Source organism: Danio rerio, chromosome 12 (genome assembly GCF_052040795.2).
Source record: "Danio rerio strain M-AB ecotype USA chromosome 12, GRCz13ab, whole genome shotgun sequence".
NCBI classification, from domain to species: domain Eukaryota; kingdom Metazoa; phylum Chordata; class Actinopteri; order Cypriniformes; family Danionidae; genus Danio; species Danio rerio.
The window spans coordinates 20842309-20867814 of NC_141032.1; the positions used below are offsets into that span (position 1 = coordinate 20842309).

At 35.7% G+C, this 25506-nt stretch overlaps 4 protein-coding genes across 6 annotated transcripts in view; 2 read left to right on the plus strand and 2 right to left on the minus strand.

Annotated features, from left to right (window-relative positions):
* mlst8 (MTOR associated protein, LST8 homolog (S. cerevisiae)) overlaps positions 1-8174 on the plus strand; it is a 28959-nt gene extending 20785 nt beyond the window's left edge. For both annotated transcript variants that reach the window (XR_015503595.1, XM_087275435.1), the window contains one exon: positions 7182-8174. Coding sequence is in view for 1 of the 2 variants with exons in the window: in XM_087275435.1 (XP_087131561.1) it covers position 7182 (1 nt within the window). In the remaining variant the exon portion in view is untranslated. The remainder of the gene's footprint in view (positions 1-7181) is intronic.
* Positions 1125-4467, minus strand: pgp (phosphoglycolate phosphatase). Of its 2 annotated transcripts, none has more exons than NM_212726.2 (2): positions 3662-4467; positions 1125-2015 (listed from the first exon to the last, which is right to left on the minus strand). In NM_212726.2, exons 1-2 carry the CDS (start codon positions 4254-4256, stop codon positions 1690-1692), a joined length of 921 nt encoding a protein of 306 aa, NP_997891.2. In that variant the 5' UTR covers positions 4257-4467; the 3' UTR covers positions 1125-1689. The 2 variants fall into 2 exon arrangements, 1 of the variants encoding a protein (NP_997891.2); XR_015503599.1 differs by lacking the exon at positions 1125-2015 and adding an exon at positions 2218-2913 and having other exon boundaries at positions 3081-4451.
* Positions 7080-13602, minus strand: zdhhc4 (zDHHC palmitoyltransferase 4). Its single transcript, NM_200049.3, is given in 7 exon segments — positions 7080-7449; positions 8347-8591; positions 10268-10393; positions 10481-10659; positions 13043-13116; positions 13199-13331; positions 13543-13602. Coding segments are annotated over 6 exon segments (1038 nt in total). The 5' UTR covers positions 13322-13331; positions 13543-13602; the 3' UTR covers positions 7080-7158.
* Positions 13603-14251: 649 nt separating this feature from the next.
* grid2ipb (glutamate receptor, ionotropic, delta 2 (Grid2) interacting protein, b) overlaps positions 14252-25506 on the plus strand; it is a 78673-nt gene continuing 67418 nt past the window's right edge. Inside the window, 3 exon segments of the mRNA NM_001430838.2 lie at positions 14252-14407; positions 19444-19697; positions 23955-24287. Of these exon segments, the coding sequence (NP_001417767.2) occupies positions 19452-19697; positions 23955-24287 (579 nt within the window). The 5' untranslated portion in view covers positions 14252-14407; positions 19444-19451.

Here is a 25506-nt window from a genome sequence, read left to right on the forward strand (position 1 = left end):
CGTGACATCACTTGACCATTAAACATGTTTGCCCAATTTCATGGAATGCTGAAACGAATTTTATTGGCAGGATTAATTACATTTAAGTTAATATGGGCATCAGCAAATTCAACAATTTGGCACTAGCAAAGAAAAACAGAATGAATCCATCTCCAAAAATGACTCATTTAAAAAGTACTTTTGTCTTCTCTTTGTGAAGTTTATTTATAAACTAATTTTGAGAGGACCACATGTTTATAATTGCTTGTGGCTGGTCCTGCATCATCCAATTTATGATTCACCAATCAGACGATTCCTAAACCACTGTAAATATCCTTCCATATTAAATCCATCTTCGTTTTGATGAATCCCTCCTTCCACCCCTACACCTCCCCCTTTCCTAGATGGGTGGCACAGTGGCCCAGTGAATAGCACTTTCGCCTCACAGCAAGAACATCACTGGTTCTAGTCCTCACCAAGCCAGTCGACATTTGTGTGGAGTTTACGCGTTCTCCCCGTGTGGGTTCCCTGGTTTTCTCCCACCGTCCAAAAACATGCAACTTAAGTTAATTGACTAATGCAAATTGGCACCATGGACATGCTCCTAGTAAGCAATTATCTCTTAAGAGCGATTACCATCTTTTCATTAGCAACTACAGCGTCAGGGAAGTTCTCAAGATGTACCTAAGCTCATACTTCCCTCTCGCCCTGCAAATGGGAGGGAGCCCCGGGCTTGACTCTCTTCTAAGACAGCATGGCAAACAAGCTTTATAATCAATCAACAGCTAAGTGTGAACTCTTGAAAAGTACAAATAATAATTGTACTTGAGTGCAGAATCCTGAAAATAACACTATAGTACAATACCCAAGTACTTCACTCCTGTTTTGCAGTTAAATAGGAGTGTCAGACTATTAAACAAATTACTACCAGGTGCCAGTTAACTAAGCAATATTTGAATGTGTTCTCTAATTTTTAGTAGTGTTTTTTCTTATAATAGTTTTTTACATCTTTAATACTGCGCTTCATGATGTAACTTTACATAAAAACTGCTCATTTACTTCTGTCAGGATTATTTCAAATAGGACTAACCTCAGAAACTGTAGGTTGTTTCCGTTTTGATCACGATGTACACATGAAAGACGACTTTTTATTAACAACTCGTTTATTTGATCAGTCACATAAGATGAACACTTTGTTTAAACCATGGTGGGATTAAAAACCTACCAGGTCAATGGGTTACTAAGTGACAAGAAAGCTGTCAAGTGCAAAAATATATAGTAATTGCAAATATTCATTATATTCTCATGTTAGAAGTACAATGAATTGACAGTACAGAACAGAGGTATGATCAAAGAAAAACGAACGGCACAATTTGGAAAATCGACATTTGTTTTAGTATCAGTGTTACTGACCATAAAACAAATTCCACAATTATTTTTAGACAAAAACATTAAACAAACAATAATACTGAAATAAAAACATAGTCCTTATATTATTTTTAAAAAGTGGGATATTCAAAAAAAGAGGTAGGCCAGTTTGAAGCCTTGATAACAATAAAACGTACTGCATATATTTGTCAAGATAAACTTGTGTCATTTCAACTCATCTTATTAACTATATTATTAAAATATGGTTTTTTGATCCAAACTGATACACATATATTGATAAATATTCTCTATTAAAGTGGGTAAGCTTCAAGTAAACTCTGTCTATGCCTGTAGTGCAGGTAAAATATCAGCAATGCTTTCTATATAGTAGTCAGGCACCATTCTCTGCTTCTGCGGACATTCACTCTTCTGGTTCGCTTCTGCTTCTGCTACTGTAGAAACGCCTGTAAGGGTCAACAGGGTCTTCAGGCCGCAGTTTGAGCCTAGCATGATGTCTGTGTCCAGTCGATCTCCGACCATCAGACACCTCTGAGGCTTCAGATTGAACTGACTTGCGACACACTCGAACATGAAGTTACTGGGTTTGCCAACCACCTGAGCTTGGCGCTGGGCAGCCGTCTCTACTGCTCGGAGGAGACATCCTGTCCCTGCAGATAACAAGAATAAGGCCATTGCCATTTAATTGAATATATAAATATTAAAAAACAATCTGCTATTCATTTATTAAAATTAGATGTAATATACTTGATTTTGAAACAACTTTTAACTTATTAACTGTCATCAACCCACAAATTTTGTATGTATATATATATATATATATATATATATATATATATATATATATATATATGTATTAGGGTTTTAGCAATAACATTAACCGTACAATATGATACCAGCTGAAGTGTCACAATACCTAGTATTGCGATACTTTAATTCATTACTCAAATTATAATGGAAATTGTCAGAAATACTAGATTGTCATGTTATAATAGGCCTACCTGAATGTAATTTATAATCCCCTTAAGGCTAAAAAGTATCATTTGCACCTCAGTTTACCTAAAATGTATTCATTATTTTTGTTTATTTTGTAAATAACTGACCAACAAAAATACATTAAAATAAAGATACAAATTAAACCAATTGAAATTTGTAAGAAAATAGCATTTTTCCAACACAATTGGGCTATATGAAGTTAAAAAAAATGTTGCAATGTTTCCTTTTGCCAGTTTGGGTGTGTCTTATAAGGTAACAATCTAAACTAATTCAAAATTTCACTTTGTGAGTCGTTCTTTTTAAAAGATTGTTGCAGTCGTTAATAAATCATACTAACAGGAACTGAAATTAACTGATTCAGATGTGCGTTCGAACTGACTATTAAAATAAAAGGGTTTATTGTTGCACAAACGTGTGAGCATTTTAGAGACTTTTCCACATGCAACATTTTCTATTGTAGATAAACAATTAATGACAATACTACCATTTACAAACTACAGTGGCACCGCTAGTATTTTGGAGCCATAGTATTGCGATACTGCAATACTAGTACTGGTATATCGTGCAACCCTAATATATATATATATATATATATATATATATATATATATATATATATATATATATATATATATATATATATATATATATACACACACACACACACACACACACACACACGCACGCTTTTTTGTAGCAAAAACCAGAACTTATTTGACTGTTTATAATACACATATATAATTGGTCATTTTCAAGTGTGAACTCCAAAAGTGGTGTAACCAATGAGGGGTTAAATTGATACACATTTATAGTTGACCCATGGTTAATTGATTATACTAGATTACTTAAACTATCCTATATTATACTATATTACTAAATTTTCCACTTATTATTGTTAATAATAGTTTCTCTCCTCACAAATTCCTAATATTTGAGTTGATATAACTGCTATTGAGTTTCTATGTTCACTGTCTAAAATAATACAATAAAGGCCATCAAAAGGGTCATTAAAAGGACAGTTCACCCTAAAATATAAAATTTATCATAATTTACTTCAGACATTAATGAAGTACTTTCTTCGGTTGAACACAAAAGAGAATATTTTGAAAACCAAAGTTACCTACTATGAAAGTAAATGGTTACCAGTTTTCAGCTTTCTTCAAAGTATCTTCTTTTGTGTTCGATAGAAGAAAAATCTCAGGTTTTGGAAACACTTAAATGCAAGTACTTTTTTTCGTTTTGGGGTGAACTCACTCTTTTGATGAGACAGAAAGATTCAGGTCATTTTCATATTTCTTACCCGGGACCGCTTTGCCTCCCTCCAGAGGCAGTCTAGTGTCGGTGTTTGTGCCCACAAACTGGCAGTCGGGGTCACAGAGGTACTGCAGGGCTCTGTTCAGCTTCATGTAACTGAAATGCTCATCAAACCCGACCAGCACAGCTTGAACCTCCTGATCCAGAGGCACATTCGCCCAGTCGATCTGCACTCCCGAGATGAGGTCAGGCCCTACACCGACCGGTTGAATGCCAACCTCCTCGAGCTCCTGCTTCATCGCCTTGCTCCCAATCAGATAGACCTTTCCGTCGAGTTTACACACGTTTTTGAGGTACTGCGCCGAGCAGTACGCCGTCCCGAACACCTCGTCCGCGGCGGCGTCGAAACCGAGCTTTCCAAGTTTATCCGCGTACATCTGTCGCGTTTTCGTGCTGTTGTTTGTGACGAAAAACACCTGCTTTCCGTGTTTCTTCAATGAATTGATGACCTCAGGGGCGCCAGGGATGGCCTGGTCCCCTCGCCATATCACGCCGTCGCAGTCAAACAGCACACAGTCCACCGAGTCCAGCAACTGCCTGCTCAGAGCGCCGTTCAGACGGACACATTTAGACGCGGCCATTCCTCAAGTTACTCCCGTCCTGACAGCGAGTTTTCTTTCTGCTCTAAAATAACATTTGATCTTCAGCTGTGTGCAAATACTCCGCCGAGCGGACGTAGACCAGCTTAGGTCAGACGGTATAGGCTGACAGCGAACTGGAAGTTACTGGTTGCAGCAACTCATCTGCACTCTATCCCTTGTGCAAGTGATTCATTTGTTTCTCAATGACACCGTACAGTACATGACGTTCTGCACTTCCGCACCGGTTTAAAGGGCCAGTAACAGAGTTGATACAAAGATGAACCTCAGTCAAAATAGTCGACTTTTGATCATTTTAAATGGATTGATTTGGATTTAATGGTTGTACATTTTCTAAAATATATAAAAGTTTTATTTACACAAATGTAGATTTTAAAATCATTTTAAAATATGTATTTCAATCCCTAAAACAAACTAAACCGTGTCTTAAGAATATTGAAATTCCTGGCAGTACAGTAAAATGACTGGCATATAATACTTAGTTATTTTAGTTATAATTTTTTATTTAACTTTGATGAAATGCTGCTTGGCATTGCTCTTGATAAGCTTTCTAGATTTGATTTTGCCCTTATTATGATAGGGCAGTGAAGAAATAGACAGGAAGTCAAGTTTGGAGAGATAGGATTTATTTTTCTTTTCTTTTTTGGGGTAAAGAAGATTGGGAAAGGTTTGACTATCAGGAACGACTGATTTGATTAACAATGGAAATTTGACAATGCACATTTGTTATTCAAAATGTTTAAGAAAGTTTAGAAATGTTTTAATTTAAATTAGTGCTAAAATATTATACTTAAAATGTATTTAAAAACTGCGTCAGTTGTTTACTTCATTTTGATTGCCATGCTTGTTATGCTCCCTCTTGTATTACTAACAAATTGTAGCTTATAAATAGATTACTTACAAATTGATTAATAACTATACAAATAGATAACTTTAACCCCTTAACTGCGTGCTCTGCCAAATGGTTGACCATACTTTGACTGTTTTAAATAATGACTGTTAAAGTCATTTAAAGAATGACTGTTTTAAATAATGGCTTACACACAGCATTGTTGGTTCACAAAAAACGAAAAAAATAAAAAAAATAAAATCAAACATCCTGTTGCACTACTACACTTGATTTTTGTTTTATTGTAAAAAGAAAAGAAAACAAAAAAAAAACATCAAGAAAACATGCTTAATGAGAATTTGAAATATGTTATAGCATACTTCATAAAAAAGGTGATTTAGTGTTCAAAAATGTTTTATTTTGAATGTTTTTTTTTTTTAAATAAAGTGGTCCTACACTTCACATTTTCAGATTTTTTTATAGTATATGTATTAATTACAGAACTTTTACCATAAACTGACATAACTATTTGGTAGAGGCTGATATTTTAGAAATTATGGGATGTGTTGAAAAAATGCATCAAGTGTGTTAACTTGCAACATTAGGAGTTGCAATCCATACAATCCAAACAATTTTTTCTTGGCAGGGTAGTCAAGGGGCTAAGAAATGTATTAAGACTACATTTGGATTATTTTTAAGTGGAAGGGGGTTATAGTATAGTCATAAATATTGGTGTAACGGATCAGAAATCTCCAGGTTCAGATCACATTATGGTTTTTTTAGTCACAGATTGGACCTTTTTTGGAACAGCCAAAAAGGGGAGGACACAAATGTAATTTGCTTTCTATTTATTAAAGAAGCAGCACAGCAAGAAACCATTTTCAATAAATTACTCAGTTATTCACTCATAAAACCTCATGTTTCATTGCTAGATGGTTTTTTGAAGAATTATTCAATGGCATATTTTTGATGACTGGTTGTTGCCACCTATTGGTTAAATAATGCAATTACTGCTTACAACTTTCCTTTTTGAGCGTCAAGTTAAATGCATATGATGGTGATTTTATTCTTGACCATAAACATCAGTGGTTTCGTCTAAACTTTGGTCTCATCTCAGTACCTGTGTGTTATTTCTGTTTTCAAACTAAAGACTGAATCTCTTTCTTGATTTTTGCATCATTCAAACAGATTTAAATGCAGTGATTGGAAGGATTGATAAACATATGCAAATCACCATCATTCATAACTTATGCTGCATGGGTGTTGAGATCCCAATATTTTAATGAAGAATCGTCGGGTATACATTGCATGCGTTAATGCAGGCTAAAGTAGTGACAAAAACACCTTTAATAACCTAAGAGACCCACCACATCCCAATTAACCAACCAAAACTTCTTCCATCATTATTATATTATACAGGAAAGCCTAAATATTTTCATACATGTGATTTAAATGATGCAAGAGGCGATCTCTCTGTGATCGTGACAAGTTTGGGATTAATCTACCAGTAAAAAAAAAAAATGTATTAATTCACGGGTCACGTATGATCTGAACTGTGGGTTGTGATCTGTACGAATCACGGATCAACTGTGATCCGTTACACCCCAGTCATCAAGCAGAAGTATAATCATGTAATTACATATTATTTACAGCTGCTGTGTTATAAGGCAATTCATAAAAAGTAACTTTGATCTGATCGAGTGATTTAAAACCCAAAATCAAAATGTAAGTACTTATTTTCTTTACTAAATGTATAGATATAGTTGATAGTAAAAAATAATATAAAAAAAAGTTTATTCATTAAAATTTAGACAGTGAAAAAGGAATAGAAAGTGTAAAGAAAGAGGAAAAAGTAGTGCTTTTGTTTTAAAATAACACAAATCTGAAACGGTAGGTTTTACTGCTTCTTAATGCTTACTGCTTTTTGGGTGTTCCTAACAATTTTGAAGTGTCAAGAAAATACAAAAAAGTTCTGATAAGGCTGAGAAAACATTTATTAAAAATCCCATTTACCAAAATAAAATCATGTAGCATTTTGAAAAAGACAAACGTTCTCTAATTTTCTTTTTTCTGAACAGGACGTAAAGGCCAAAAGATCTCCCCGATGTTTTTGAGGATTCCCCTGTGATAGAAACCTCTGAATGGATTGTATGAGGTCCGGCAGTTGTGTCCAGAATATGGATGGCAATGTTGGCAGTTGTGTCCTTTTGCTTTAAACCACTCATTGGAGGTTTGATTTACCAAAACCAAATAGAAGTGAAACAGACAATAACCAGCCAAGAGGAAAAAGACAAATACCAGGAATCCCAGCATGAAGACGATCCTCGGAAATGTCAGAAAGAGATGCTGTACAAAGAAAATGAGATGGAAAACAATTTGAGAGGTAATCCAGTACCACCACATAGTTATTAGCAGGCCAACACGGAATCTGCACACTCGGAAATCTTTGAGTCCATCATTTAATTTCATCAATTTAGTTACTTATGTGTATAAATCTACATTTATTCAGTGTTCATATTTCAGAAATAATATGTAAATGTTTAGATGATTTATGTATAATACAGTTTAAGTAATATTTCTTCCTTTAGCGGATATATTATACGAGTCCTACATTATTTACCAAACAAAAGGTTCTAAATAGATTTGCATTGTAGACCTTAAATAAACGTTTAAAGGTCCCATGAGTTGTTTAGATGTTAGTATCAGCATTGTTAGTTTTTAGGATACCTGTAATCTGGTGCACATCAAAACAGTGTCAATGTTCATGTTTAGGAGATACAAAACTAAAATAACCATTTAAAGTTTGTAGTTTGTCAGTTGCGCAATGGTTTTATTCACGCCACCTCATACTTTAGTTTTTCATCAAATTGTGACCAATCAATGACTCTTTGGTATCTGACATGCCTTGCCCCCTTCAAGATGCTTCACATTTGATGTTTAACTGCTCTCACTGGGAGAGAGGTGATAAAACAAAACGCTATTAGCTAGAAGGAGCTACACTAAGTCCCATGATTTCTTCATCTTTCAGTTGAGATTATGTCAAACATTGAATAAAACAGCACATTTCACGAGACTTTTAAATGTTTTTTTCCCCCATGCATTTAGTTTATGGTTACTATACTCTCAGTATTATTCTGCATACATTTGCAGATTTTGTACAAAAGTCTTTGTAGAAATGGTAAAAATTTAGCAGATTTTGTCTGGCCCTGCAGTTAAGTATATTCTGTGGCTATTTGTTGTTACCTGGATGATAAAGAGTGGTCCAGCGGGCTGTTGTATACCCTGCTCATCAATGTAGTGAGCATGCAGAAGTCCAGTTCGCAGCACAGTTTGGAGCAGCATGTCTGTTGTAAGGACTGCGATATTCCCTGCCATGGCACAAACACTGAGGAGGTACAGCATAAAGTATCTTGTGTTCTGGGCACCAATGCAGTTGTTCACCCACACACAGTGATGGTCAAATCTCTGGACACATCGATTGCAAACACCTGTAAAAAATTAAATCATCTATGTTTCTGTAATGTTAATTAAGAAAAGAAAAAGAATACATATTATAAAATAAATAAAAATGGAACAAAGACCACTTATCAGCAACAACAAAGGTACATTGGACCACTAGTCCTGTTGATAAAAATTCTATTCTCTTTTGCTTAAATCTTGTGAAAGATCATGTTTATTTTAGATCAGCTGCATTTTCATTGAATAACTCTCAGATGTGATCAGTTCTGTGTATGTTGAAGGTGTGAGACCCAACAAATGTGATGACCCATGCATGAACCTCGACAGACTGATAGGTGTGAACCTATTTACAATCTCAATGGTATAAATCAAACAACAGCTGAGATCTGTTTGAGTAAAACAGGTGAGTAAACTCACAATGGTTTGTTTGTTGCTGATGTAATGTGCTATCACACAGACAGGTGTTTGGGTTAAGATTCTGGAAGGGCGAGGAGTTAACATTGCTGCTGAAAAACTGCACTACACTGTCTTAAATTTCTAACCGTGAGAACTTTGTTCGGCTCACTTATGTTATGTGTTAGAATAATTTAATACATCAGCGAGCCCCCCAATTAGGGATAAAGGGGCAGTTCACCCAAAACAAAAAATTCTGTCATTTACTCACCCTCAAGTGATTCAAAACTTTTAGACTTTTAGATGATATTTTGAAGAATACTGGGAAGGTGTAACCATTAACCTCCCTAGCGCTTGTTTTTTGGAAGTCAATGGTTACAGGTTTTCAGCTTTTATCAAAACAGCTTTTGTGTTTAACAGAAAAAAGAAACTCTTACATTTTTTTAACCATTCAAGTGGAGTAAATGGTGCAGAAATTTTCATTTATTGGTGAACCAAATACAATAAAATCTAACACTTATTTGTTTCTTGATAATTGTAAAACTGAGAGACAAATGAAATTACTGAAATATTTATAATACTGCAGAACTTTTTTCCTTTAAATGAGTTTACATAAGACATACTTGGGTAGGTAATTGCTAGTAAAATTCTAAAGAGGGTGATTTACTAGCTTAATATTATTATGAAACCCTGTCCCTTACAATAAAATCGTATAAAATGTAAATTATATTTAATGTAAAGGCATACACATCTACAAAAATATCAAATATCAATATATTGTATAGAAATCATATACAAAACATTATACACAACACTGTATTAATAGAAATATTGATAGAATATTCTGATAGATCAGGTATATAAAATGAAAATTACTTTTTGGTGAATTTATGACCATTTTTTTTTAAATGTACATCAAAGTAGACAATTAAAATAAAAAAATCCTTGTGTTGTAGCCATTTTTTGAAAGTGAATTTTATTTTGTTTAAGAATACATTTTTTGATGTTTAAGTTTTGTTCTTTAATTTGTATGTAAATGTCATAAAGGCATGAAAAATAGAATAGCAGTAAGCTGGTAGAGGGTCAGACAATTTTTTGACCACTTCATGTATTAAGACAGATTGTTGGTTTGTAGGGATGTAATAACTCACCTGAGTCACGATTCACGATACTAATCTCACGATACGATTTAAATTTAAGGTGAAGATTTCTTCTTAAATGCTAAAACAAAAAGTCTGCAACCATACTTCTGTGGCCTCAGGCAAAAGGCGAGAACATGTTATCGTGAACAATATTAATAGCCCATACTTACGACAGTGTTTGGAGCGGGCAGGTTTGATCAGCTGACAGGTTGAACACTTCATTCCCTGCTGGAACAGTTTTTCATCATACTGGTAGATCTTCAGATGTGCAGAGAGGTTTGACTTTGTCAGCGTCCCTTTAAAAACAAAATCAAACCGAATGCACTAGAATTTGAGGTCTTGTTTTGTTTTACTGAAAATGAGAGAAGTCTTCATTTTCTTACCTGGGTCTCTGCTACAACACAGGTAAAACAAACAGGACTTCAGTGCAAGGAGGATGTAAGGGACACACAAGCTTAATGAACTGGAGCCCATGTCCAAACAGAAGCCAAAAACCTCATAAGTGAATTCTCCATACACAACCACTTCAAGTAACAGGTGCAGGTAAAGGAAGAAGTTGTTCCTAATGTGAAACAAATAATGAGAAATATGATTAGAGAAAATACATTTGACAGTTTTAGAACACGTATACTGATCTAATGAAATTCTTACTTTCCCTGCAAGATACTTTAAATCAAAAAAATCTGCCAAATACAACCTCAAATCTGAAAAAGTTGGGACAGTATGGAAAACACAAATAAAACGGCTTTCGAAATGACATGAGACTCTGCTGGGTAGTTGCCCTGGTTTACCAGCACTTGTTTAGGTCTGTAATTTCTTAGCATTTTCATAAGGGTGGTGTTGTTTTAAATGATGAAACAGGCTTGTGGTGTTGCCTGCTTTTGATGACACGCGTCGTCTTGCGCAGTTTGCAGTGCACTTTGCTGTTTTGTGTCAGATAGCAAAAAACTAAGTAGCTTAAGACTGAGGTCTAGTGACGTTTCTTGTCAACAATGTCTGTGACTCTGACCTTTTTTACCTTATTTTCTTACTCCTTTAAGTACAGCTATGGCTGTAAACTTTTACGGCGTGCTGCATCAGGAAGGGCAGGCTGCAAAATGCTTGCGCAAAGCGTAAATATTATCGAGCAATTATCGAACTGTCATTATCGTTTTATCGGAAAAAATGTATATCGCGATAATTATCGATATCGAATTATCGCCCAGCTCTAATATGAACACAACATTTTTTAGGTTTTGTCTGGTCAACTTTATTTCATTTGTAAATATACATCCTTTCCTGTCACTCAGACCTGCAACACATAAAAAAAGTTGGGATAGGTGCAATTTAGGGCTATTCATCTATAAGCAACCTCACCACATGGGCTCAGGACTACTTTAGTAAATTTTTGTCAAGTACCACAATACGTAGTTACATCCACAAATGCCAGTAAAAACTGTACGGTGCCAAAAGGAAGCCCTATGTTAACAGTGTCCAGAAGCGCCGTCGACTTTTCTGAGATCAGAAGCATCTGGGATGGACCATCATACAGTGGAAACGTATACTGTAATCAGTATTTCAGGTAATTTTTGGGAGAAATGGCCACCGTGTGCTCTGGCCCAAAGAAAAATAGGATCATCTAGGCTGTTAACAGCAACAAGTCCAAAAGCCAGGGTTTGTCATGGTATTGGGTTTTATCAGTGCCCTTGGCAAATATAACTTGCATTCTGTGATGGCACCATTAATGCTGAAAAGTACATAGAGATTTTGGAGCACAATATGCTGCCTTTTCTTGGGATGCCCATGCATATTTCAACAAGACAATGCAAAAACACATTCTGCACACATTTTAAAATCTGGGCTGTGGAGGAAGAGGATACAGGTACTTAACTGGCCTGTCTGCAGTCCCAACCTGTCTACAAAAATAAAAAATAAAATGTGTGGCACATTTTTAAGTGCAATATGTGACAATGAAGACCCCATACTGTTGCCCACCCACTTGTTAGCAGGATGAATGGGACAAAGTTACAACTGAAACACTTCATCACTTGGTGTCTTCAGTCCTTAAACGTCTTTTAAGTTTTGTATAAAAAAAAATGGTAACATTACACAGTGGTAAAAACTTTACTGTTCCAACTTTTTTGAAATGTGTTGCAAGAACCGAAATTGGAATAAGTGTTTAAAAAAACATCACAAGAAACACCATAAACAATGTTTGTTGTGTTGTCTGAAATGAAATAGAAGTCAAAGTAAATTTGCATTTACCATATACTGCTAAAATGCTTTGCACTTCGTTAACTAAATGCTTTACCAAACTGCTAATATGTTTTAGGACATATTGTAGCTAAACAGTTCTCTATATTGTTTATTACCACGCTAATTTGAATATTCGGTCAGAATTAGCATGCAAGTATGACTTAAAAACAACATTAGCACTATCTAATTGACTGTAAACAATGCTGTACTTTGATAATCAATGGCTGCTAATACGATTTTCCTATTTAGAATTTGCAAAGAATACTTTTCTGAAATTATGTTATTAAGAAGAATGTCTAAATATCTGAATATAAAGCCAACTTAACCTCTATTTTCAACAATAGATTTTAGACTGTATTTATACTATAGCATAGTCGGTCACACTTTACAATAAGGTTCATTAGTTAATGTTAATTAATGCATTTACTAACATGAACAAACAATGAACAATACATTTACTACTGTATTTGTTCATGTTATTAAACATTAGTTAATGAAAATACAGTAGTTCATTGTTAGTTCATGTTAACTCATGGTGCATTAATTAATGTTGACCAGCATGGACTTGGATGTTAATAATGCATTAGTAAATGTTCAATTATGATTAATAAATGCTGTATATGTGTTGTTCATGATTAGTTCATGTTAGTAAATGCATTAACTAATGAACCTTATTGTAAAATGTTACCGCATAGTCTGTAAAAACCCACCTTTGGTGAAACAGTCTGTGCATAGTCCTGTAGCAAATGCTTTGGAGCCATTGTGGGATGCATGGAGAGACAATCTAAAAGAAAAAATAGAATATGAATATACATATATACACATTTGATTAACGTTACACAAACAATAAGTTTGAAAGCTCTTACCCTTGTGAACGCGCCCACCAACTGACCGAGAGGAGTTTGCTGATGTCCTGAGTACTTACAAACCAGAGCAATGCAGGTGAGCACCACTGCCACATATATACCAAACAGAGTCAGGAAGTCCATTTGTCTTAACCTACAGTGAAAAGAACAGAACTGTGAGCGGTATATTTCACTCATCACAGATATGTGTATAGTATGACTTATAACGAGAAAAGCGCGTCAAAACAGGCACAGCAGGACCGTAAAAGTGACTGAACATGCAACATGTTCAATAAAACTAGTTAACTTTGCTTACATATTGGGCATAATGTAATCAAAAAGAGGAAAGCCCCAAAAAGCTTTACCTTTATTCACCTGAGCCCCATCCTCACACCTTCTTCCCGTACATGAACAGCCCACCGTGTGGCTGTGAAGTTGGCCAGAACACAGCACATTGTTGCCAGATCTTCGTACAAAACGGGAAACACAAGCATACCCAGCCTTACATCGACGTAGACCTCTACAAGTAAAGGAATTATTAAATATACATTTGAATATAGATCCATTTTTACACTACTATATTTTGCGAAATCACTACTCGCGACATAGGTAAAAGAAAAAAAAACACTAATAAAGAAGATTTGGCAACATTTGAACGGAACTTACGAAACACAATTGTTGTCAAAGTAAAAGTCCGATCTAGGCTTTCTTTAATTACTATTAATCATTAATTAGTTATTTGCCGTATAATTTTTTCCCTTCTCATGGCTAACTTTTTCTTAGACGTTTTTTCGTCTTATGAAAATTGCCTACGAATAGTTTATTAATAATTTGAACTCCAATAGTCGTCTTTTCGAAAATGTAGTTGAATAACAGAGAAATTAATTAATCACCTAACATGAGCGTTAGCACACCACCTTCCAATATACGTTTTCTCTTATTTTCAGCTTTTCCGCATTTATTTTGGATTATTTGCAAACGTATTAACATTTGACAGTCAGAAAGTGAAACTGTTTACATTAGACCTCATTTGTCGCAGGCTGTGGTGTTAAGTGTACTTGTTTTTCTGTTTAGGGTTGCCATAGCCTCATGACTCTTGGCTCTGGCAGTTATCATGTTACAAACCAGCACGTTCACTCCCGTGGTGGTGATGTCTCAAACGAAAGAGACACCACAAAAGCCCTTCGAGAAAACTCCACCGAGCAAAGCAAGCAGGTTTTACCTTTTAAGGTATGTCTATTATGTAAATCTATGGGTTAACAATAGTTCTATGAATGAAAAGAAAGTTTTTTTTAATGCTCTTGTTATTTCAGCATAATTCAGCATAATTTCAGCATCTATCCATGCAAATATTAGCTAAAAGGTTAAAGTCGGTTGAAGACTGGCTTTTATTTTATTTTAATAAAAATGGTGTCCTGAAATGGTAAAATCCAGGTTAATAAATTTTATTTAAAACATAAAAATTATTTATTTTGCTTAATAAACTAAAATACATAGATTTATACAGATACAATAAATATCTATTTGTTTTATCAAGTAGAAATATTTGTCATTACCCCATTTTCATTTAGCTCACATTTTCTTTAATCACTATGCGTTCTACTGTAATAATATTTAATAATATGTTAGATTTTATAACATATTACAGAATTGTTACTCTATGTATTGTTGTTGTTATTGTTTTGGTAGTTTATTAAAAGGCAATGGTATTTTCCTCCACACACAACTGCTTTTCTGTTGTATTGGTAAGTTGAGATGTTGATTGAGGAACACTGTGTTTGGAGATACAAGCATTGGCACTAAATAATTCAGTTAGTCCTGTATAACTTGTCTTTGCTTCGGTCATTTACATAACTTGCTCATTACGTTGTACTTAGAGTTTCCCTTTTCTTTTATAACATTGAAATTGCAATACACCATATAGGGCTTGTTAATTTTTGTCATTTTCGTGCCCCAGAATAATAACAGGAGTCTGTGAGACCCCGCTTACACCTGAACTCCATATGACAGCTCACTCCGTAAATCAATCCTTAATTCCCTGGATGCATGACAGCATGTGTCCCCTGCCATGTGGCACGAGAGATCTCGAGATGCAGCGTTTAATCTGTCTAATCCAGAACAAGAGCTTTAATAGATGTGTGACTGCACTCTTCAGTGCATTCAGACGTTCTAATTATCCACCATCGTCCTGTCGGATCCCCAAGCTGATACTGGGCTACTTTTTGTCCCTTGGAGAGACAGCTAGAAGAGAGAGTATGGGAAGGAGGTATTTTTAGAGAAATGGGGCCTCACTTTACCCTTTTTGGAGAGAGAATCATTAAGGATCTGTGCTAGGTGTCCCAGTTTCTTGATTTGAGCTCTGCAGGCAGGACTAGCAAGGCTTGCCAGAGATGCAGAGTCAACTCGTCGACAAGATCACTCTGGCACTCTATGCAGTGTCACCCTTTTTTTAAGTGGCACCGCTCTTCATGCCACGCGACGATGGGGGGCATTCGAAAGGCGTTTCCCCTAAAGTGTGGTGCGGTGCAGAAGGAGGATCTGACTGACAGCGCAGAAGACGTGGAGCAGTCGTTTTGAATTTTGAGACTTGTTGATTTACGACAAAATGAAGAAATTCCTTCAGAACAAGAAAGGGAGATACTCTCTACGGCAGAACAAGCCGGGTCCTCGTTATCCACCCAAAGACTTTTGTAAGTGTTGTTGAATTTTGTATTCCTTGGAAGTTGCTATTTTATAAGAAATGTGATTTTAGGTGTGCATGTAGGAATAGTAATGTTCCCATAAATGCAATTCTTTTTCTGTGATTTAGTTGTGAATGTTGATAGGCGTGGTTATTTTGTGTTCTAGTTTCACGTGTGAGTACTTGCTATGCTACAAGCAAGTCTCATGTTGCTGATGCTGTGTTCAGCCTCAACTGTACGAAGATATCGGATGGTTTGGGAGCCTCTTTTCCTTTTCATTGAGGTCAATGTTACTGGGAGGTCTAATGTGTCAGCTGAGACTCTGCATTTAGCGAAGGTTGCACGACTCTCCTTTATGTCAGACTGCATCACTTGGTCTTGTCAGGATTGCAAGAGCATACAGTGGAGATCAAAATTTGACTGGAATTTATAGACATTTGGCTTTCATTGTTCAATTTTTGTTGTAGCTATAATATGCTAATAGAAGTGTCTTACAAAAAGGCACTTTAAGATTAAACACTAGTGAACAGCAATTATTGTAGCATGATGAAAGATTACAACTAACATTTCTGAAGTTTACAGAAGTCAGACATTATTAGGAAGTGAACAGGCCTTTGCTTTGTTTGGTTTAAAGCCTTTGTTTATTTTTTTAGCCTCTTTGCTGCTAAAGATTTTTCCAAAGATTTTTAATCAGGGTTAGATCGGGACTCCTTGCTGCCATTTCATTATTTAAATGTTTTCATCTTCAAGCAAGGAACTGCTAAAAACACTGTTCTGCTATGTGAATTTTTCTCCGCATTAAAATTGCTTTCTGCTTGGCCAATGAACGTATTATGAATGCATTTGCTGAAGGAGACTGCGAAACATTTGCATTCAAAACATCATATAAACCATGACGTTTCATCTCTGTCTATATACTGACTTCTTCACATGCTTTGAGTTTAGTTGTTCCCCAGTCTTTGGTTCAGAATAATTCCCATTAGACCAAAGTGAACTCTGTACCAGTTCTGCTGATTAAATGTTTTACCAATGCAGTCCAGATTTAAGAAACATCTCAATTTTATCAGTGCATTTTTGTAAGTCTCATTTAAGTTTTATACTGTGCTTAAGTAGTTAGGACCATAAATATTTGGAAATCGACACAATTCTACCATTTTTGCTTTAACCACAGACTGTCAGCCTTATTTTGAGTATTGGGTATTTACCCCCTGGTGAGTGTTCTTGATCTGGCCAACTGTTGTGAAAGGTGTTTTCTTCACCCAGGAAAGAATTCTTTGGTCGTCCACCAAAGTTGTTTTTGTGGTCTTCCGGGTCTTTTTGATGTTGCTGAGCTCACTGGTGCTTTTTCTTTTTAAGAATGTTGTAGACAGTTGTTTTAGCCAAGTCTAATGTTTTTGCTATCTCTCTGATATGGGTTTGTTTTTTGTTTTTTTTCAGCCTAATGATGGCTTGCTTGACTGATACCGATAGCTCATTGGATCTTATCTTAAGAGTTGACCGCAACAGATTCCAAATGCAAACAGCACACTTAAAATGATCTGGACCTTTTATATGCTCATTGTAATTGGGATAATGAGGGAATAACACACACCTGGCAATGGAACTGCTTAGAAGCCAATTGTCCAATTACTTTTGGACCCTTAACAAGTGGGAGGCACATATGCACACTGTTGTAATTCCTACAGCGTTTACCTGATTTGGATGTAAATACTTATAGCTGACAGTGTGCAGTTAAAGCACATCTTGTTCGTTTCATTTTAAATCCATTGTGTTGGTGTACAGAGCCAAAAATGTTAGAATTACAGTATGTCGATGCCTCAATTTTATGGACCTAACTGAATATACCTAATAATATATACTTAAAGAATTATGTTAGGATAACTCAAATAGTTAGTTTGATCCTGAATTCATTTATTGAGTTTATTGATCCTGACATAAATTCCAAAATTCAGCTATACAAACAATTTCTGTGCAAATACAGACATTCCATAAAACAAAAACAGAAACAGATCACATTGCTGGATGTGCAATGTTAATTGAGATTATAGTTGACAAGGACCAACAGTTCAGAGCAGGTGAGATTTATTCTGTCACTGCAGAGTTTAACCATTTATTCATTCAATCATTCATTTTCCTTTGGCTTAGTCTATATTTCAGAGGTCACCATGTAGCGTATTTCCTTCCAGCTGCAACCCAGAATTGGGAAACACTTATCCACACACATTCTTACTCATACACTACGGCCAATTAGTTTATTTAATTTACCTGTACCACATGTCTTTTGTACTGTGGAGGAAGTACCTGGAGAGTTTAACCATAATAAAGTGAAATTCACAATTTTAAAAGTTTGAAGCATTCAAGCACGATAAATCACACCATTTATAACTTTAATAAAGATACATTTTATTGAATCAGTAAACAATGAAAATTGTACATTTGATAATCCATTTCTATATGTGAATACTGTTGGACTCCCTAGAAAACCATTAATTATATTTCACTTTTTGAATTGCTCTATTCTGTTTATCTATGCTTGTAATTGTTTTCCATAATTTATGCATGATTCACCCCCTACAAAATCATCCCATTCAATCTTAATGAACAAATTGTTTCTAAATGCTATGCAAGTCATCTGGTAAAATTGTATTCCTATTGGAAAATACAAAGCAGAAAATATTTTCTCAGTTTTTCAGTATTGTAGCACCATAGATAGAATATAAAAAAGGATATGGGTCAAATAAAAATGTATTACAGAAAAATACAGCTTTAAAGCGTAAATGTATTGTAGCTATTTTAGAAGGTAAAGACATAGTGTTACATCCAGTTTCACCCCAAATACGTCAGATAAATCTAAATAAGACTGTGCAGTGACCTTGAAATTGCAGGTTGTTTTCTAATTTTAATCTGCCCTGTATATTGCCCTGTACATTATGTCTAGATGCACATATTTAGTGTTTTAACATTGCAAATGTTTTCTCAAGAGACTTTAGTGTTTTGCTGTGTATACTGTAAGTAGGTCTTGTTTACAACAAAGCAATAAATCGTTTGAATGCTAGTTGCGTTTTATTGATCACAAACAGCCCCCTCCTGAATTTTTAGCCTCCACCTGTATATTGTTTTCCCCAATTTCTGTTTAATGGAAGTAAGTTTTTTTAACACATTTCTAAGCATATCAGTTTTAATAACTCATTTCTAAAACTGATTTCTTTTATCTTTGCCATGATGACATAATTTAGCTTAAGGTGCAGTTTAAAGGCTTAACTAGCTTTATTAGGTTAACTAGGCGAGTTAGGGTAATAAGGCAAATCATTATATAATGATGGTTTGTTCTATTGACTATCAAAACAAAATATTGCTTAATGATACTAATAAATTAAAATGTTTTGTTTTTTTTTTTAAACTCCTCTTATTCTAGCTGAAATAACACAAATAGACTTTCTCCAGAAGAAAAATATTATAAGAAAATATTGTGAAAAATTCATTGCACTGTTAAACACCAGTTGTGAAATATTTGAAAAAAAAAAAAAAAACTCAGGATTAATTCTGACTTTACTCTATTCCTCTTGTTTGCCGCCTTTCTCACAGTTCTCGCTATGCCAGCGTCCAACCAGGGCTGGCCAGAGGAGTTTGGCTTTCAGATAGGGGGACATGGACCGAGCTACATCCTGACAGTGGAGGAGGGAAGCAGTGCTCAGCTGTCTGGACTACAGCCTGGAGATCAGGTCTTGGAGATTGAAGGCCAAAATGTTTCCAGTCTGAGTGCTCAGGAGGTCATTGCTCTTGCCCAGTCACAACGAAACATCCCACCTAGTATTGGAGTAGTTTCACGCATCCAACAGGTAAGTCATTGATAATATCCTAATTTGTTTTTTATAATAACATCTGAGCTATTTTTGTTAACTAAACTAAATTTTAAGTATAACATAAAAACTTAAATGAGTTTGAGATGGAGCTCTGAGATTGCTATCTGCAATTAAATAAAACTAATATTGAACTAGGAAAGCTGAAATAAAAATGAAATTGGAATTCACAAACAAAACTCAAAACAAATAAAATTAGCTGAATACAATCCTAGAAAATATAGAAATGACTAAAAATGGACATAGAAGACTTAAATTGTGAATTATATTGTTAATATAATATATATAATTAAGAACAATAAATTACAATTAAACAAACTGTCAAAAAAGAGCATTAAAAATATTAAAGAAAATCTCAAATGTATATGTAACATACAGTTTCATATATTTAGTCACTTGAATTCATTTTCTGTTATGAAAATTAATTTTGTCAGGGTGATGATGCTGTCTTGATAGAATAATCAAGAAAAAGTAGACTGAAATTACCATTATTTAAAAGGGTGGTCCACTATAATGTCATCTTTTATACTTTAGTTGATGTGTAATGTAGCTGTGTGAACATAAACAACATCTTTGTATGTGAGACACTCAAAGTTCAATGCAAAGGGAGACATTGGCTTTTACAGAGTTAGCTTAGCAAAGCCTACAATGAACAAAGTTTGGGGACTGCAAAAAATTTACATCCAGGCTATTGAGATCACAATTGCTTCAGGTTACATGCATATACCTCACGCAGCGAAGGGGCATGGCCAGATTCGCTGTAATGCTATAGCAGAGAAAGCTAAAATGCCATCTGAACGCTGCTGACAAAGCACAACTTCTAGAATCTCTCCCAGCTCAGTGCTGGATTCGGCTAAAAACTCCTCAAAAAATGAGCAGCTCCAACTATAATAGACGAAGCTGTGGATTGTGAGCCACAACCTGTAAGTGTTTTTATTGTTAAAATTGATCTACTACCAGACTCTAGTGTTAACGTTATGTTGTAGCAAGGATGTAAACATGGGTGTACACTGCGGAAAATCCTATTTGGCACAGTGGCACCTCTTTAGTTATTGTGGAGAGGCAAGCATGATCGAACACCCAATGAGGGGGGAGAGCATGCTCAGAGCCCAGCGGCTAATCAGCAGGCCAATCAGAAATAAATAACACCTGTTTATTCTAGTGATTGCGCCTGAGAGACACCCTTCTAAAGCTGCGGTCACACTGAGCTTTTCCTCCTATAGACTTCCATTTATACGCACACGAATGCGTCAGACCGGAAACGCAGGGTCATGCGTCAAGTTTCGCTGGTTGCTGCGGTGCAAAGTTCAAGCTTGGTGAACTCTGACCTGTGAAATCGCATCACTTGACTGCGTGAGAACAACCGAGGATCAAAACATGACCTCTCTGGACAGAAATTTTAAACATGGAGCAAACGCTCACTTTTTAAATGTTTAATCATGTTTTTAATCACGCCCCTTTTGGAGCTCCGCATGACAGAATTTCACACACACAAACTCTAGTGTGACCGTAGCTTTAGGGAGAACAGAAGGAGTAGCTGGGAGAGAGGAGAACACACACACAGGGGCGTAGCACCAAATTCTGGGCCCTGTACCCTCTCAATGTCAGTGGGCCCCCTACACATTTCTTTTTAAATTATTTGAATATAAACATGCACAAATAGTGTTTTAATCTATAATTAAATCAGATTATAATAATGACTGGTTCTTTCATTCACCACCATTGAGTGCTGCTACTGCTGGTGTGTCAGAACCACTGGTTGTTGTTGGCAACCTGACGTTAGCTGGCCTGGCCCATAATTTACTTACAGCAACAAGCAACCTGGTTGACAAACTAAGCTAAAGATTTAACATTAGCATACATGCATTACAGGGCTCAAAATTAACTTTTTACTTGGTAGCACTGGTGCTCCCAACTTCAAAAAGTTAGGAGCATCCCAAAAAATTTAGGAGCACCCATTTTCTTTTTAGTTATGCGCCAATCTTGATTCTTAATGGCCGATTTTGATTAGCACACGTACATCTCGGAGATGTCTATTTGACGTCTGCATTCACATCTGCAAAACATCTACAAGACGTTTCCTATCAGATGTGAAATAGACTTCTATTAGACATCTTTAAGATATTTGCGATTCAGAATGTGTGTAAAACTGACATCATGCAGACGTCTGCCAGACAATTGTATACAGCAGGTTCTTTCCAGATCAAGAGATCTTTAACAGACATCTTGCAGACGTATACAGACACAAAATATCTAATACAATGGCATTTCAACCTTTATACCATTAAAAGGGATAAATCAAGTATATAATTTCTTATATTAGTATTACTTAATTGTTTAGATTTTTAAAAGGCACATTAACTTCTTTCACATTTACACATGGATCGATAATTGCAATAATTTGACCATAAACAGCTGAAAAAATTTATTGGAAATAAAATTTCATTCTGTCACAAGGGGGGCGCTTTAGGATCGCTGAAATATTACGGTTTCCCTAGTAATGACTGTACACAAATCAGTATTATATGCGACCAAAATGGTCGTAATTTTGAGCCCTGCATTAGCAGCAGCTGTCTGGAGTTGACTGTTAACTTTAATTAGATGTAGTTGCATAACAAGCAAACTCAGTTCACCTTTTGAAAAGAAAGCAGTCATCAGCTGCTTCCCCTCATTCTTCCTCCTTTCTTTTTCCTTCCTGTCTTTCTTTTTTGAAATCCCGATTTGGGCTTTTTGCGCAGCATGATCAGGCTCTAGACTCACTGCGTTACTTGTTTGCCGCCGACTGCCGTCTATGGGCGGACTAAACCATTTCGGGTGGTGGTGGTGGTGGGGGGGGGGGGGGGGGGGGGTGTTATCAATATATTTTGAAATATATAATGACATTGACATCAATTGGAGGGGCCAATTAATTCGAAGTAGGCTACAAAAAAAAAAAATAATAATAATAAAAAATTGGTGGGATTTCAAAGGGCCCTCTTCCTAGACGGGGCCCTGGGTAGTCAGGTCCACTTTTCCCCCCACTACCACGCCCATGCACACACACACACACACACACACACACACACACAAAAACATAATGTAACACATTATAAAAATAAAGAAACTTCTACTTACCTTCTATCGCCGACCCTGTCTTCTTCTTCCCACACAACAACACACTTTACTTCAGCTACAAATTCATATTTATCAGTCAAATACCACCAGTAAACTCCCACAATCTTCACCAGTGCAGTATCTATGCGGCCATTTTATGTGCATTAATCATCTCTAATAATATATGTAAAATACACTTGTCGAATTAGATTTTTTAGAGAGCAGGCGTGAGGTTCAGCTGTGTCCTTGTCATTTTATGTCTAATTCAGGCTCACACTGACACGGCTACGCTGACTGACAGATTTACACAGCAGAGGCACAGCACATACTAGTGATGGTAAATTCTAGTTCGGATATGCGGCCAGCTGGAAGTGCGATATGCAAATCAGTATAGCAGCATTTTTTATGACACTGTATAACAATAATTAATATTTTTACTGTACTGTGACGGTTGGGTTTAGGGTTGGGGTGGGGGGGTAGGCTTTAAAAAATACAATTTATTGGGTAATTTAATAAATAACATAAAAAATACTTTGTACAACTACTGTTTTTACGTTACTGTGATGGTTGGGTTTAGGGTTGGGGAGGGGGTAGATGTAAATAAGATACAATAAATGGGAAATTTAATCAAAAACAGAAATTAACTTAACGTTAACATCCAGCTGCAAACGTATCCGATCTAGCAAAAACCGCTAGTGACTGCATGTGACACTTCTTGATGACATGGAGCCAATCCACTAATCATGTAATGTTAGCTGACCAACCCTCTTGAGGGCGGGCCTTTCAGAGGAACTTGGAAATGTGACAGTCGTTTTCATGTTAGCTGATTAGTTATATATAATCAAAGTAGATTATATGAAAAAATAACATGATTTATAAAAAAATTAAACCATGAACACACATTGCTTTGCATGTTATAAACACAACCAAGCCTTAAAAACCACCCCTTTAAAGAAATATTGTGCATCAAAAATAGAAACCATTAGAAATCAAAGTAAATCTTGAAACGACACACATGTAACTACATACAGTATACTATTTTGCTTCTATAACACAAAATTATCGTAAAAAGCCCTATACAAATAAACTTGAATTAAAAATAGCAAAGTTTCCAAAGTGTTTTGTTCGATTGACTGTCTGCAGATGGACATCACTCCAGGCCCTGATGGCCGTTTTGGATTCACTATAGTAGGAGACTGTCCACTGTTGGTGGAGGATTGTTCACCCTGTTCTCCAGCGGGCCGCAGTGGACTTAGAGCTGGAGATTATGTCATGGAGGTCAACGGGATCCCTGTGAAGCACCATGAGATGGCGGCCGCTTTGATAAAGGCCTCTCAGGGCCGGACGCTACGTCTTGGGGTGCTGTGTATGGGCAGCCGGCAGAAACGCAGCAGCGGCAGCCTGGAGGGTTTACAGAAAGATACTGACGGCATGCGCCAGGACCGCAAACACAAGGCCCTGGAGTTTAACAGAAGGGTGAGTGTGTTTGTGTTTTTATATAGGTTTTACAAAATGTAGTAATTCTAGTTGGATATAGCTAGCAGCATAGTTGCATAATAGATTTGACTGTGAAATTACCCACAAAAGTAAATGTATAGTCATAATTGTGTTAAATAGTAGCAACATAGAAGTAGACATTTACAAAAAAATATTTAAAATAGATTATTTATTTATTTAGTTGAAACTTTTAACATCTAAACAGCTTTTTACAGATCATTAATACACTTGTATAGATGAACTATATAAATTAATGATATAATTTAACACTTTGCTTACCAATATTCAAAATACAGTACCATGTTTTACAAGAAAAAAAAATGTTTTACAGGTTTTAAATGACACAATGGTTTATGATGATAACGATTAAATGATGATATAAAAAAGAGAAGCCTTCAACCCTAAGAACACCATCCCGACTGTCAAACATGTTGGTGGAACCAAACATGTTGGTGGAATGTTTTAGGGGTGTTTTGCAGCCGGTGGACCAGGGAAACTAATTGCAGTAAATTGCCCCATCAAAAAGGAGCCATACATCAAAATTCTCAACAACAACATCAGCCAGTGGACATTTCATGTTGACAACAAAGACCCAAAACACAGTAAAAGGGGTAAAGAAATGGTTAGCTGACACAAACGTTAACATTTTGCAGTGGCCCAGCCATAGTCCTGACTTCAATCTAATTGAGAATTTATGGAGGGAGCTAAAGATCAGAGAGTTGGCAGGAGACCCTCCAACCTAAAAGAGTTCATCACTCATCGCTAAAGATAATTGGGCAATAATACCAGTGGAGACATGCAAAAAGTTGGTCAGCAATTATAGGAAGTGTTTGATTGCTTTAATGGCCAATTAAGGCTTTTCTATTGATTGTTGAGGAGGATATGATTTTTTGACATGTCACTTTTTGCTTCCAGGAGAAGCCTTGATCATTTCTGGTAAAAAAAAATGCTGGTTGAATAAAAGTAACATTAAGTCAGAATTTGCCAATTATTTTTTAAAGTATTTTCCAAATGATGTTTAACAGAGCAGGGAAATATTTTACAGTATGTCTGATAATGTTTTTTCTTCTGGAGAAAGTCTTATTTGTTCTATTTTGGGCTAGAATAAATGCAGTTTAAAATTAAAAAAAATATATATTTTACGATGAATATTATTAGCTCCTTTTAAGAAATGTTTTTTCGATAGTCTACAGAACAA